General features: G+C 36.2%; 1 protein-coding gene and 1 long non-coding RNA gene across 2 annotated transcripts in view; one reads left to right on the top strand and one right to left on the bottom strand.

Annotated features, from left to right (window-relative positions):
• LOC148303614 (uncharacterized) overlaps window positions 1–15,329 on the bottom strand; it is a 106,162-nt gene that overhangs the window by 60,657 nt on the left and 30,176 nt on the right. Inside the window, exons 8-9 of the mRNA XM_088269678.1 lie at window positions 14,415–14,489; window positions 13,388–13,528 (exon numbers count right to left, since the gene is read on the bottom strand). Coding sequence (XP_088125804.1) covers window positions 13,388–13,528; window positions 14,415–14,489 — 216 coding nt within the window. The remainder of the gene's footprint in view (window positions 1–13,387; window positions 13,529–14,414; window positions 14,490–15,329) is intronic.
• On the top strand, window positions 3,353–7,616 carry LOC148303616 (uncharacterized). The gene is made up of 2 exons (XR_015838462.1): window positions 3,353–5,288; window positions 5,412–7,616. It is a non-coding gene; the product is annotated as an uncharacterized LOC148303616 (long non-coding RNA).

The following is a 15,329-nucleotide window of genomic DNA, read 5'->3' as shown; positions in this document are numbered from 1 at the left end:
CAGATCAATCAGAACCTAAAATCTGGCCGTGTCAAAAGTCTGCATAATCGGAGGGCACGTATGACTAGATGTGTGGATGTGAAGGAGTGTATGTCAGGACAGAAGAGTGTGGCGTTCCATCCTCTCTGCCTACCCCTGTGTGGAAACGGCGCGATGGTAGTAGTGGCAGTGTATATATATATTTATATATATTCTTCTTCTTCTCCGTCTTATTCCTCATTGCTGAGGGTTGTGAGCCTTGCAGAAGCAATGACTCTTCTCCAGTTATCCCTTGCCTGCGCTGCACGTAGCGCTCCAACCACCGAGGTGCCTGCTGCTGCCTTCATTTGATCGGCATCGTGTGGGGATCTTCCTTTCCCTCTCTTTCCCTCCGCCATCCAATCGTAGTTCCTGGCAAATGGACTCAATGAGTCCATTCGCCATATATATATATATGTATATATATATATATATATATATATATATATATATATATATATATATATATATATATATATATATATATATATATATATATATATATATATATATATATATATATATATATATATATATATATATATATATATATATATATATATATATATATATATATATATATATATATATATATATATATATATATATATATATATATATATATATATATATATATATATATATATATATATATATATATATATATATATATATATATATATATATATATATATATATATATATATATATATATATATATATATATATATATATATATATATATATATATATATATATATATATATATATATATATATATATATATATATATATATATATATATATATATATATATATATATATATATATATATATATATATATATATATATATATATATATATATATATATATATATATATATATATATATATATATATATATATATATATATATATATATATATATATATATATATATATATATATATATATATATATATATATATATATATATATATATATATATATATATATATATATATATATATATATATATATATATATATATATATATATATATATATATATATATATATATATATATATATATATATATATATATATATATATATATATATATATATATATATATATATATATATATATATATATATATATATATATATATATATATATATATATATATATATATATATATATATATATATATATATATATATATATATATATATATATATATATATATATATATATATATATATATATATATATATATATATATATATATATATATATATATATATATATATATATATATATATATATATATATATATATATATATATATATATACAGTGGGTGGCCAAATTATTAGGGACACTTGTACTTTTTTGTAATTTTCAAGTTTAAATGAGACACTTGTACTTTTTTGTAATTTTCAAGTTTAAATGAATTTTTTGGTCAAATTAATAAGTTTAAATTATTTTTTCTTATGTATTTTTGTTGCTGGTATCATAATTATTGTTTTGAAGATGTATCAATACTGTGAAATATCAAAAAAGTATTTTTTTTTCATTTGGATGTTGATTAGTGAAAAATGATATTGGTGTGAGGTCAGTTAATATTTTTTTAAACCATTTTTCTGTTAGTTTTTTGAGTTCAAGACCATAAAAACGTAAGTGTTGTTTAATAATTTATTAGTTTTGCTAATTTAATAAGTTAATTTCAATGAATTTTTAAATAAAATTCTATTTAGTTTGAACTGAACCATATTATTCTCAATTTAAGTATGGGCAAGTCTTCAAACATATCTCCGAGAAAATATAGGGAAGTTATAACCTTACTACTTCATTCCACATATTTCTAGAGAGAAATAGCAGCACTTACAGATGTTTTGAAGTCAGAAGTCCATCGGATTTAAAGAAAAATTGATAAAAACCTGCGTCTAGAATCAGCCCGCGTCGGAAAAAAAGGCAGAAAAAGCATCACAACTCCGCGTGGTGCCCATAAAATCAGGGACATCTATTTCCAAAATCGTAAAAAGTCTGTTGATTGTCTAATTGTTGTTGATTTCTGTTGATAAACGATGAAGGAATCAACGTATCCAAAAGGACAGTTCAGAGACGGTTAGTTGAAGTAAATCTAATGGGTCGACGTCCAACCAAAAAACTACGCCTGACTGAGGCATGAAGAAAAAACGACTCCTATGGGCCAAAGAACACCGGAATGTAACTGTTTCGGACTAGATTCGAATATTTATGGCTTGTATTCGTATAATAAATTAAGAAGATAAAAAATATATGTATTATTGCAATTTTGGTAATACATTACAGGTCTGCTTCTTGGACGAGTCAACATTAAAAATTTTGGTGGGAAAAACTTCATTTTTCCGACGTGGCCCAGGAGAAAAATTCCACCCAGACTGCCTTGTGGAGATGGTTAAAAATACCCTGTTAGCATAATGTTGTGGTCCGTAATCTCATTTAAGGGTATGGGATGCCTCTGTATCATGGAAGGGACCATGAGGCAAGAATAGTACCAGCGAGTACTGAAAAGTCGACTCCAGCCGAGGCTCAAGAATGGTTCCCTGGCGATGAAAAGTATGTGTTAATGCATGACTCGGTATTGTGTCATAAAGCCAAGAGTGTTATCATATTCCTGGCTGAAAAAAACCTCTGTGTTTTGCCTTACCCGGGGAATTAGCTGGATATGAACCCCATTGAAAACCTTTGGGAACTAACGAAACGCGAGATTGCAAAAAAAGTCATCACCACTAAGCGGCAAATGATAGAAACTCTTATCAGAGTATGGCATAATAACCCTAATCTCTGGCATAATGCAGAAATCTGCATTAAAAAGTATGCCCTGACGTTTGGAGGTTGTAATCGCAGCAAAGGGTGTTATTACTAAAAATTAAGATTTTTTCGAAATTGTTGAATAATCACTTATTATGATAAAAATAAATTGGTATTATTAAATCCATGATAATATAGTTTCTAAATTCTAAATAAAGCACCCCAATCAATAAAAAAATATTCAAAAAACCTAATTATTTGCTCATTAAATTCATTTAATAATGAAAATTACAGGAAATTTGAAGTGTCCCTAATAATATGGCCACCCACTGTATATATATATATATATATATATATATATATATATATATATATATATATATATATATATATATATATATATATATATATATATATATATATATATATATGTTACGGCGTAATATTTGTAGCAAGATGAACTATGACCCCAAGCGCCCGCTAGGGGCAGGGCGGGGTGTACGAGGGGAATGTTTACGTTATATCCCTTGTGAGATTGAGGCAGGGAAGACTGCATACACTTGTCATTGTACTGTCATGGCGACCTGTTGAATAAACCGATTGCATCCTAATTACGAGTTATTATTACCTATACCCAAGCCACGTAATAATTCAGAAGTGGGATACGATAGGATACGATACGATACGAAGTTCGATAAATGAACAGCAAGTTTGTGAAAAGTGATTGCAAGTCGTAATTTAAAATTTTGTGCTTTTCGGACCAACTTTCGTAATATAAACAAAACAGATGCGAGTGTTTCCTTTGTTTGCCGAATTCAACAAAGCCATGTGATAAATAACTTTTGGAATTGAATATTGTGCATCATTAATTACATTGTTTTACGTCATACGGAATTCTGGAAGTTTTGACGTTTTTGAATTACAAATTTCGGATAATTTTGTAAAAATTGTGGATATGTTCCTTCGTAATGTAAACAAACCGAATGCGTCCTTTGTTTGCCGAATTCAACAAAGCCCTGTGATAAATAACTTTTGGAATTGAATATTGTGCATCATTAATTACATTGTTTTATGTCATACGGAATTCTGGAAGTTTGGACGTTTTTGAATTACAAATTTCGGATAATTTTGTAAAAATTGTGGATATGTTCCTTCGTAATGTAAACAAACCGAATGCGTCCTTTGTTTGCCGAATTCAACAAAGCCCTGTGATAAATAACTTTTGGAATTGAATATTGTGCATCATTAATTACATTGTTTTACGTCATACGGAATTCTGGAAGTTTGGACGTTTTTGAATTACAAATTTCGGATAATTTTGTAAAAATTGTGGATATGTTCCTTCGTAACGTAAACAAACCGAATGCGTCCTTTGTTTGCCGAGTTCAACAAAGCTATGTGCTAAATAACTTTTGGAATTGAATTGTTGTGCATCGTTAATAACATTGTTTTACGTCATACGTGTGTTTGGACGTTGTTGAATTCCAAGATTTCGGACTTTTTGTCAAATTTTAGGCGTTTTTACGTAATATAAACAAACAAAAACTGAGTGCTTCCTTTGTTCAAAAAGTGAAACAAAGCATTGGGTTGAATAACACTCGGAATTAACTTTTGTTCATCTTTAATTAAATTATTTTACGTCACATCGTGTGTTTGGACGTTTTCGAATTTAAAGATTTTGAAGAAGTTTGCCAAATTTTGAGAACTTTCAATTTGGACGTTTCCTTTGTTACGTGTTATGTTATGGAGACGCGGACAGGATAAGGCATGCTCCGATGAGAGCCATGGAACTGAGAGCAACGTGGATCTGAACATCCTTCTGCAGCATCACATAGAGCAGATATTTGAGGGAATGATGGAATTGTACTTCTCGCGGGTGCATTTCGCGCCCCTAAGATTGTCACGGCGGGCTAAATGCGGGGCGACGACCCCGAGGACAAAGGGACGAATATCGAGGCATGGTTGGAGAAGATCGATCAGCTGGGCTTTATCTACGGATGGAGTGACTACTCCAAATTGTTCTTTATGCAGGCGAAACTGGCCGGAGAGGTCACTGATGGGTCGGAGAAATGAAGAAACAATGACCCATTATTTCCATGCGAAGATGGCACTGGTGCATGAGTGCCGGATTAATAGCCAGGAGGCTTAAATTGGATTTGACAGGGGGGGAGAGAGCTCCTCATTGAGTGTGGGTGATATAAATTTTATTTTAGGTGAAGTCATACTCCGTCTGCAGATTGATGGAGTTGAGATGGGCACTTGTATCTGATGCAGACAAAGGAAATGCTGATCTCATTGTTGGGAGATGAATACATGGGCACTTGTATTCAATGCAGACAAAGGAAATGCTGATATGAGTATTGGGAGGTGGATACATGGGCACTTGTATCCGATGAAAAAAAAAGGAAATGCTGATATGAGTATTGGGAGGTGGATACATGGGCACTTGTATCCGATGAATACAAAGGAAATGCTGATATAAGTATTGGGAGGTGGATACATGGGCACTTGTATCCGATGAAAAAAAGGAAATGCTGATATGAGTATTGGGAGGTGGATACATGGGCACTTGTATCCGATGAATACAAAGGAAATGCTGATATGAGTATTGGGAGGTGGATACATGGGCACTTGTATCCGATGAATAAAAAAAGGAAATGCTGATGGCATTGTTGGTGAACCCATTTTTAACTAATCACAGAAAAGTTATTTTACAGCAAGCCAAAGTGTGGTTCAATTAGAACTGGATCCGGTACATCATCTGGTGGTGATTGATGTGTGGGAGAACTTAAGATGTACTATTACTGAATAATCAAATTTCTTACAGATGAAAGTTATAAAACTTGTGGGAGAACTTAAGATGTACTATTACTAAATAATCATATTTGTTACAGATGAATGTTATAAAACTTATGTGAGAACTAAATATGTACTATCACTGCATAATCATATTTGTTACAGATGAAAGTTATAAAACTTGTGTGAGAAATAATGATGTATTATCATTGCATAATCATATTTGCTACGGATGAAAGCTACAGAATCCATTTGCCAAGCGATTTGCCTTTGTGGAGGGTATACAGAGCATGTCTTGGTCCATTCGGGGTCTTTGTATGAGCATCACTCATCACTGAAGTGTAGTGTACATGGTGTGTCATTATGAGAGTTGTAGTTCTCAATTTGTGATACTTCTCCATTTCTCCAGTATATTGAACTTACCGTTGGGGTGTAGAACATACGGGTTTCAAATTTGAGGCTTACATTTGTTGAGTCGTGATACGCCTCGGGTTCATACATCGGTTTTTGCTCACCGCGTTGAAGTGTAAACATGTAAACGCATTGAGCCGTAATCCAAAACCGTTAGATACAAATATTTTAATGATTTATAATGATTATATAGGACATCCGGGCTTAGGCAGATGTGAGAAGCTAATTTCAAGCGAATTTTGGTTTCCAAAGATGACTCACTTTAATAGAAGAAAATGTGTCAGCGCATTCGTTGTGCATTTGCTAAGGGTGTTTAAGGTTTGCCAGAATTTGTTTGAGTCGTAAATAATACTGTAAACGTCAGTACTAAGTTCACTCCTTATCATTTAGTGTTTGGACATGAAAGTAGTATTTTGGGTGATTTAAGAGGTGAAGTGGAAGATATTGAACCTGTTAATAGGGCGTAACAACTAAAAACTAGGGAGAAAGAGGCTCAGAGTAAAATAGAGATAGTAGCTAGCGTAGGAAGGCATAGTATAATAAGCAGCGTAAATGCATAAGAAGGGAGATCTTGTTTTATGGAAGTAATAAATTACAAAGGAGGGATCAGGGATCAATCATCAGATAGATCAGTTGTAAAGTGGGCCGTATATGGTTGCTAAAGTGTTTGCCGACATTGACCGGTATACTTTCAGATGTATCAAATGTATGCGTGGTTATAAAAAGTTCAGTGCAATAGGGGTAGTTGATGCTTTGATGCGTTGTAAGGGAGATCCAAAGGACTCGAGTGAGTCAGACACCCATGAAAGTGAAGTAGATTGAGATGATTTGGTAGACCTATGGGAAAGTTAGTGCTGTAGAAGCAGCTGTATGGGTACAAGTACAGTGAGTCTTAACTCATCTACCGAGTTGGACTTTATATAAGAACCTGAGAATGATTACTGTATAAGGGGTGTAACAGCTATTGGGATATATTTGGTGGATACTAGTTCACATACTATATGGGAAGTTTAGGTACAACATAAACCAGTAAAAATTATGAACATAATGGGTATAAGGTGTTCTTTTAAGTATGATGTGTAATGGATATAAGTAGTTTGTTTTATCCTAGTAAATACTGAGGTGTTACGATATCACAAGCATGGTATCCTTATTGCGATTACATTTGTGTAATGTAATGTTTGTCCTGTGTGGACTGAATAAGCAATGGATTATTTTAATTACATTTGTGTAATGTAATGTTTGTGTCCTGAGTGGACTTAATCAGCAGTGGATTATTGTAATTACATTGGGGTAATGTAATGTGTGTCCAGAGTGTGGACTGCAGATAACCGGTTATCGTGGGTTTTGTGCTCCCGTATACTGATACAGGTAGAGCTGACGTGGTTTGTGCTAGCTGATGTGATTTTGTGCTCCCGTATAATGATACAGGAAGAGCTGATGTGGTTTGTGCTCCCGTATAATGATACAGGAAGAGCTGACGTGGTTTGTGCTAGCTTATGTGGTTTGTGCTCCCGTATAATGATACAGGAAGAGCTGATGTGGTTTGTGCTAGCTTATGTGATTTGTGCTCCCGTATAATGATACAGAAAGAGCTGATGTGGTTTGTGCTAGCTTATGTGGTTTGTGCTCCCGTATAATGATACAGGAAGAGCTGATGTGGTTTGTGCTCGAGCTTATGTGGTTTGTGCTCCCGTATAATGATACAGGAAGAGCTGATGTGGTTTGTGCTCCCGTATACTGATACAGGAAGAGCTGATTTGGTTTTGTGCTCCCGTATACTGATACAGGAAGAGCTGATGAGGTTTGTGCTCCCGTACACTGGTACAGGAAGAGCTGATGTGGTTTGTGCTCCCGTATACAGATACAGGTAGAGCTGATGGAATTTGTATTCCCGTATATATAATGATACTGATAGAGAGGATGTGATTTTGTATTCCTGTATACTGATGGATTCAGACGTAGAGCTGATGGACTTTGTACTCCGGTATACTCATACCGGTAGAGCTAATGTTTGTCTGTTTCAGGATTTAAAAAATAAATAAATAAAGGATTATGGTGGAGTGTTGGGAGGACCCAACACAGTTCCAGGTTGGGAGAATGTTACGGCGTAATATTTGTAGCAAGATGAACTATGACCCCAAGAGCCCGCTAGGGGCAGGGCGGGGTGTACGCGAGGAATGTTTACGTTATCCCTTATGAGATTGAGGCAGGGTAGACTGCACACACTTGTCATTGTACTGTCATGGCGACCTGTTGAATAAACCGATTGCATCCTAATTACGAGTTATTATTATCTATACCCAAGCCACGTAATAATATTGTAGTAATTGTTTTAATACATCTAATGTTTCATAATCCATTTCCAATTAACAAAATTGTCGTTTTATAACGTGGTAATATTTTCCTTTTGAAAATTAAGTGTAAATAATATGTAAAGTGGGTGTATAATAATAAAATAAACAATGTGTTGCTTTGTAATTAAAGTTTATTCTTAATTTATCTTTATAATAACTTTATATCTATCTATCTATCTATCTATCTGATTCTGACAGTTAATAATATTATCGGAGGTCTTTTGTTTTATTCTGAGCGACGCGTGCGGCATCTGGTGGTAGAACTGTTTTATGTAGGTACTTTTTGTAAGTACTTAATAAAATGTATAGGTAGGTACCTAGGTATTTTATTACATATATATATATATAATATGCTTATCTTTATACATAAAAAATTTAATGATAAATTACCCAATTATTTTAAGGAGAAAATAATTTTAAACAAAAATTTTCCTGAACATAGTACTAGAAATAAGGTTAAAATAAGACAGTCGCAAAATTGTCTAATGTACGAGGGTTTGAAAATGCATGAAGAATGAAAGGAGTCTGAAAGAATGTAAAAAGAAATCCTTTGTTTACTGTGAGAAGATTTTGTGTTAAATGTAATATAAGCTAAGTGTGTGGTTGTCAATAATGGGTAGAATTGGTGAATGTTACACGTGTGTAAAGTGATCACTTAAACCAGCCTATGACGGTCGTCAGCCCCGTAAATGCCCAGACTCCCGTATTCTTCTTCATCTTTGATGAGTTGTCAAAAAATAATATGAAAATAACTCCTGTACTTGGAGATAATCCAGATTTTATGAACAAGTATTTGGACACACTCAAAATGTTGTAAGCTAAGTAAAGGCGAAGCCTTTACTTTGGGATATATTACCCGACAATTCAATATGGAATTCCACCAACTGTCTGCAGTTACGATAAATAAGTTAGACTAAGTTGCTTTCAAAAAATATTTATCAATGTCTTTACGAAATAAGGTCTTTAATACAACAAACAATTGTTATGTACTTAATAAAGAAACTACTTAAAAATTATGTGTTTCATTGAAAAAGATGTAAAAAGAGGGGAGTTGGTGAAAACGTCCCAGCAAAATCAGCAGCACACTATGCGAATACACACACGGAACCACAAGATCAAACACATCAAAAACACTGAAAAATCAAACAACCCAAAACACATTGTTTAGAAAAACAGTCTTTATCCCTCCCTTCCCGGTGTTGTGTGTCTAGTACACATTGCTTCTAATAACCATAATATTTCTATAAATATAATAAAGACTCGGCTAAGATTTTAGCTATTCCTCCATAACATATTTACGCATTCATTTCAATCTTAGATATTCATTTGAAAGGCCTATCAATGGCAATATGTTTGGTTTATAACACCGTTAAAATGTAGAATATATATATATATATATATATATATATTTATACATATATTTATATATTTAACTAACTAACCATCACGCCGCTTCTCCGCAGGGGTAGGCAGAGAGAATAGAGCGCCACACCACTCTGTCCTTGCAAACATTCTTCGCCTCTTCCACGTTCATGCATCTCCTCATACATACCCGCCGATTGTTACGACTCCTAACCTGACCACTTTCAAGTATTTGGCATACCTGATCGTGCCATGTTTTTCTCAGTCATCCTCTGCTTCTTTTCCCAATAACATTCGCCTCATAAATTTGTTTTACCGTTCTTTCCTCACTCGTTCGTTCCACATGTCCAAACCATCTCAACACACCTTTCTTAATTTAATCGATAATGCTTATCTCAGCTTTGCATTCCTTCCTTATTTCACTATTCGTACATCTATCATACATCGTTTTGTCGCACATTCTTCTGAGAGATCGCATTTCGACTGCATTCAGTCTACTTTCATCCTTCTATAAATTAATCTCTCAATTAAACAATACCTTTTCTTCAAAATGTAAAAACAACATTTTCTGCCCTGTAGCGGGTAAATATTGAGTTAAAAATATGCCTCTTTTTCTGGGATATAGTACATTTTCTGGGCATTCCGAAAGCATGCACAACTGAAAATTGACAATTTTTGATTTACGACGTCCTTGAAAGGAGTGAGCGATATATATATATATATATATATATATATATATATATATATATATATATATATATATATATATATATATATATATATATATATATATATATATAATATGCTTATCTTTATACATAAAAAATTTAATGATAAATTACCCAAATATTTTAAGGAGAAAATAATTTTAAGGAGAAAATAATTTTAAACAAAAATTTTCCTGAACATAGTACTAGAAATAAGGTTAAAATAAGACAGTCGCAAAATTGTCTATTGTACGAGGGTTTGAAAATGCATGAAGAATGAAAGGAGTCTGAAAGAATGTAAAAAGAAATCCTTTGTTTACTGTGAGAAGATTTTGTGTTAAATGTAATATAAGCTAAGTGTGTGGTTGTCAATAATGGGTAGAATTGGTGAATGTTACACGTGTGTAAAGTGATCACTTAAACCAGCCTATGACGGTCGTCAGCCCCGTAAATGCCCAGACTCCCATATTCTTCAGCTTTGATGAGATGTCAAAAAATAATATGAAAATAACTCCTGTAATTGGAGATAATCCAGATTTAAGGGCGAAGCTTCCGCCTCCGTAGTGTAATGGTCAGCACGCTCGGCTACCGTTGTGGAGGTCTCAGGTTCGATTCCCAGGGGGGGTAAAATAAATATGAGTGATTTTTTCACTGTAATATTTATCAATATTACCCTGGACTGGTACCTGAAGCGGAGGGCTGATCACCTTTCCTTCATGTGTAAACATCAAGATAACACTGCGTTTATATGACGCAGTGCCCTATGCACCATTGGGGTGCGGATAAGGGTTTTATTATGATGAAATAAATGAAATATAGAATATACAGCCACGGTAGGTGCATAGCAGGTAGTAACCCCCCACAGCAGGTACGCGAGCGCCTATGTGGCCAGCGTGTTTACAGGAGTGGGTACTCGTGTTGCAGATGGCAGATGGGTGCTTGATGCTTTCATTGAGAATAAGTAGAGTTCCCTGTTTACATATATGTATTTATTTATTATTTACAATATAAAAGCATGTACACTATGGTATATGTCGCCAACCGAGGCGAGGCGTGGATCGGGTGGATCAGTTTGACACGAGAAGAACGCGAGTCCGGCAAGTGGATTTCCTGAAAACAGACAAACATTTGCGCTGAATGTAAATACATTTCATGTCATATGCGTATTCAAGTACTAACCCGATTACGAGTAGACTTTCTAGAAAGTAAAGTTACTTTGCTAATTGAGGTCACAGATTGGCATCCGCTCCTGCCGCTAACAGGGCCTTCACCACGTCCAGGTGACCCCCTCGCAGCGCATACACCAGGGCTGTCCGACCTGCGACCGAGGACATACATCAGTGCAGTCAGACGTGCGAGTAGTTAGATCTGTAATCGGCCAAGGAGAGGATGGGTTACCTTTGCTATCCGATCGGCCGACCGCAGCTCCCGCTGCCAGTAGTACGTCGACTGCCTCCGAGTTTCCCTCCTCGGCAGCCACCATCAGCGGAGAAATACCTGCTACAGAGAATACATATTCAACCCCACTAGAGCCCAAACCATCCTCACGAGGGGGGGTCAAAAAGTTCGCGGAATGGCGGGGTTGGCGAGGGTGAGTTACTCATCCAGGTAGGCGCTAATTGAGTGACTCATTGTTAGTATATATACCAAGTTTCAGCCTAATCCGGTCATTAGCTTTTGAGTTATCAACGAGTAAACAAGTCAATCGGGAAGAAACTAGCCACTATGGAGAAAATTGAATATCGCACCATCATTAAGATTCTCACCAAACAAGGAAAGACACCTCAAACCATTTTTCGAGAGATGTTGGCTGTTTATGGGGACTCCGCTCCTGGGAAACCATGATTTATAAATGGCACGCCCTTTTCAAACGAGGGAGGGACTCCATTGAAGACGGCCCCCGACCTGGACGGCCGATTGAGGCTACCACGCCAGAAATAATCGAAAAAGTTGTAATCGTAATCGAAAAGCTTGCGGCATTAGTTGGAGTGTCAGAAACAACCATTTTAAGCATCCTACATCAACACCTTGGAATGACTAAATGTTTCATTTCGTTATCCTTCCCTGTCATTCCGCGAACTTTTTGACCTCCCCTCGTATATACAACTCTCTGAATCCGAGTAATAGGGTTCTCAATCGTGGGTAGAATGGTGAAGGTCACATGCCCAAACCATCTCCACCCACCTTCCTTAGTTAGCTGGATAATGCTTATCTCAGCCTTGCCCCCACTCCTCGTATCACCATCGGAACATCTACCGAGAGATTCATTCCGACTGCATTCAGTCTACTCTCATCCTTCTATGCTCCACATCCATACATTACCGGGACAGTGCTGCTTAGCTTTCCCTGATGGGGTTTTATTTGCTGCAACTGAATTCAGCGCACCATTCACTCTCTTTTCTATAAATGTATTTATCAATATCAAATGATCCTAATGTTCCTTGTTTGCAAATCCAATGTAGAGCGTAATATTTGTCCATCGTGTTTGTAAAAATGTCCATTTAGTATCTCGCACTTAACAACAAGACTCAGTACCCGTGTCCTGGCGGTGTTGCTGCAGAGTTTCCAGGGACGGGGCGGGGCCGGCTCGGGCAGTCTGGGCGTCCTCCAGCTCCTTAACTTTCTGCTCCAACTCGGCCATGTTGCGTTCTGAGGATCAAATAGTAAGTCGGTAAAGTGGGATCACTTGTCATCTCTTATTTATGAATATTCTGAATATCAAAGTACCCGTGTCTTGGCGGAGTTGCTGCAGGGTTTCGGCGTGTTCAGCTTGCACCCTTTCCAGGGACAGAGCGGAGCTGCTAGGAGCGGCTCGGGCAGTCAGGGCGTCCTCCAGCGCCTTAACTTTCTGCTCCAACTCGGCCGTCTTGCGTTCTGAGGATCAAACAGTAAGTCACTTGTCATCTCTCGTCTGCGGGTTGGAAAGCTGTCTTGGTGTGTGTGATTCTGAATCAGTACCCGTATCTTGGCGGTGTTGCTGCAGGGTTTCGGCGTGTTCAGCTTGCACCCTTTCCAGGGACAGAGTAAGGGCAGTCAGGGCGTCCTCCGGCTCCTTAACTTTCGGCTCCAATGGTGCAGTGTGTTGCAACACCGTCCGTTCTGAGGAACAAATAGTAAGTCGGTATAGTGGGATCGCCAGCCGAGCCTCCTGTCCGCAGGTCGGGAGCAGTCTGTAGGGAAGGGAGAGAGGAAGGACAAGAAACATATGGAAAATACTTAATACGTCATATTTCTTACTCCTCATCTTATTAAATCACCTATTTTTCCAGTTTAATGTGATTACAATTAGCTTCAAACCATAAAGTACATTGCACTATATTTTATACCCACGCACAGGATGTGCCTAAATATTTATAAAATAGTGTGATGATGTAAAGGAAAAATTACAAATAAAATAATGATAAAGGCAGTCGGACTAGGTCTCTACTTTACGGTCTCCTATTAACAGACTTCACACTGCATGTCTGGAAAGGCAATATTAACATTGTTAGTATAACATGCTCTGTGATTGGTCATTTAGACCTGCATGCTAGTATCGTTAGAAGGACTAGAGTGAGGGCAGACCGAGAACGCGTGTGATTAGTATATTGCGCAGTGTTAGCGGGTGAATAGTGCTATGCTGGTGGTGTATAGAGAGGCGGTAGACACAAACCTAGCTACTCACCGAGGGAGTGCCAACACCAACATGCTTTATATTCATCACTTTAAAATGACACGATACAACATTAGGTATATCCATAACACGTTCAGTCCAGCAGATATTAGGAAGAGTTCTCAACTTATTTCCTGTAAAACGTCGCCTCATTTTCGGGAACGGTATTTACTTCTTATGTTTTATTTTGTAGCGTGCACACATCTACTAGTAAATATATTAGTCTAGATTCAAGTAGGTCCTTGTTGTGGGTATACTTATGTGAAAGTGTATGGTTAGTAGGAAACGTTTACATTCCACTGGTTGTGAATACATTTACTGGCTTATACTTACTGCCTATTTCCAACTCCAGACAAGCTACTACTTCCTCGTGACCACGTCTTTTAGCGCAGTCGAGTGGTGTTTCACCTAAAAACATTGAAAATTATAAAATAGTTTCACAAGAGCGGAGCTTGTACATTAAGCCTGGATACCCTCGGCATCTTGGTGCGGAATGAAGGTAGAAAGACAGAAATGACTTGTTCACTGGCAGACATTGAATCGTGTAAGTACATACATAACATAATGGGGGTAATATGAACAATGTGCATTATTCGGGCATTTTGAACCAGCGCTTACCGGAAACTGGATTTTTATGTTGGATTTATTATACTCGTGTACCAATGTTCCCATCCGTGAATGTTTTCACTATATTCACACCTATCCGCTACACAGCGAAGCGTGTTTTTTGTGTGTGAAGTTGAAGGTACCTACTGAAACGCACCAATGCGTGCAACCCGTAGTCAATAGGTTAATCGTGGGTAGAATTGGCGAATGTTGCACGTGTGCACGGCGATCACTCAACCAGCCCATGACAGCTCACAAGTCCTGTAATTGAGCGCCCAGAGCGACGGCACAGTGAGTCTGATCTATCATGTATTTAGTGTCTATGTTAGAATTGCTAAGGTTTTAAATAGTATATCTATAAACAAATGTTAACAAAACATTATGCATGAATAAACTATACAACTCTCCTCCGTGACTACCGGTTTAGGAATAACCATTTCATCATCAGGTCAACTGAATCGTGAGGTCATGAAGTAGAGCATTTAAGTGGTATTACACAAAGCGAATGATGAATGATAAGGAGAGTGTTATATTACCATACCACCAAGTTAACAATGCTTTTAATATTCAAAATATACTTTTAAAAATACATATTTATATCAGTTGTAATTGCTGGCGCATAAAGGTCTTTATGCACCGTTT

This window comes from Brachycentrus maculatus, unplaced genomic scaffold, assembly GCF_059751285.1.
Source record: "Brachycentrus maculatus isolate JH-2025_06_01 unplaced genomic scaffold, ASM5975128v1 h1tg000360l, whole genome shotgun sequence".
NCBI lineage: Eukaryota > Metazoa > Arthropoda > Insecta > Trichoptera > Brachycentridae > Brachycentrus > Brachycentrus maculatus.
The sequence above is the reverse complement of the archived record's forward strand: the minus strand, read 5'-3'. Positions and strand labels throughout refer to the sequence as shown.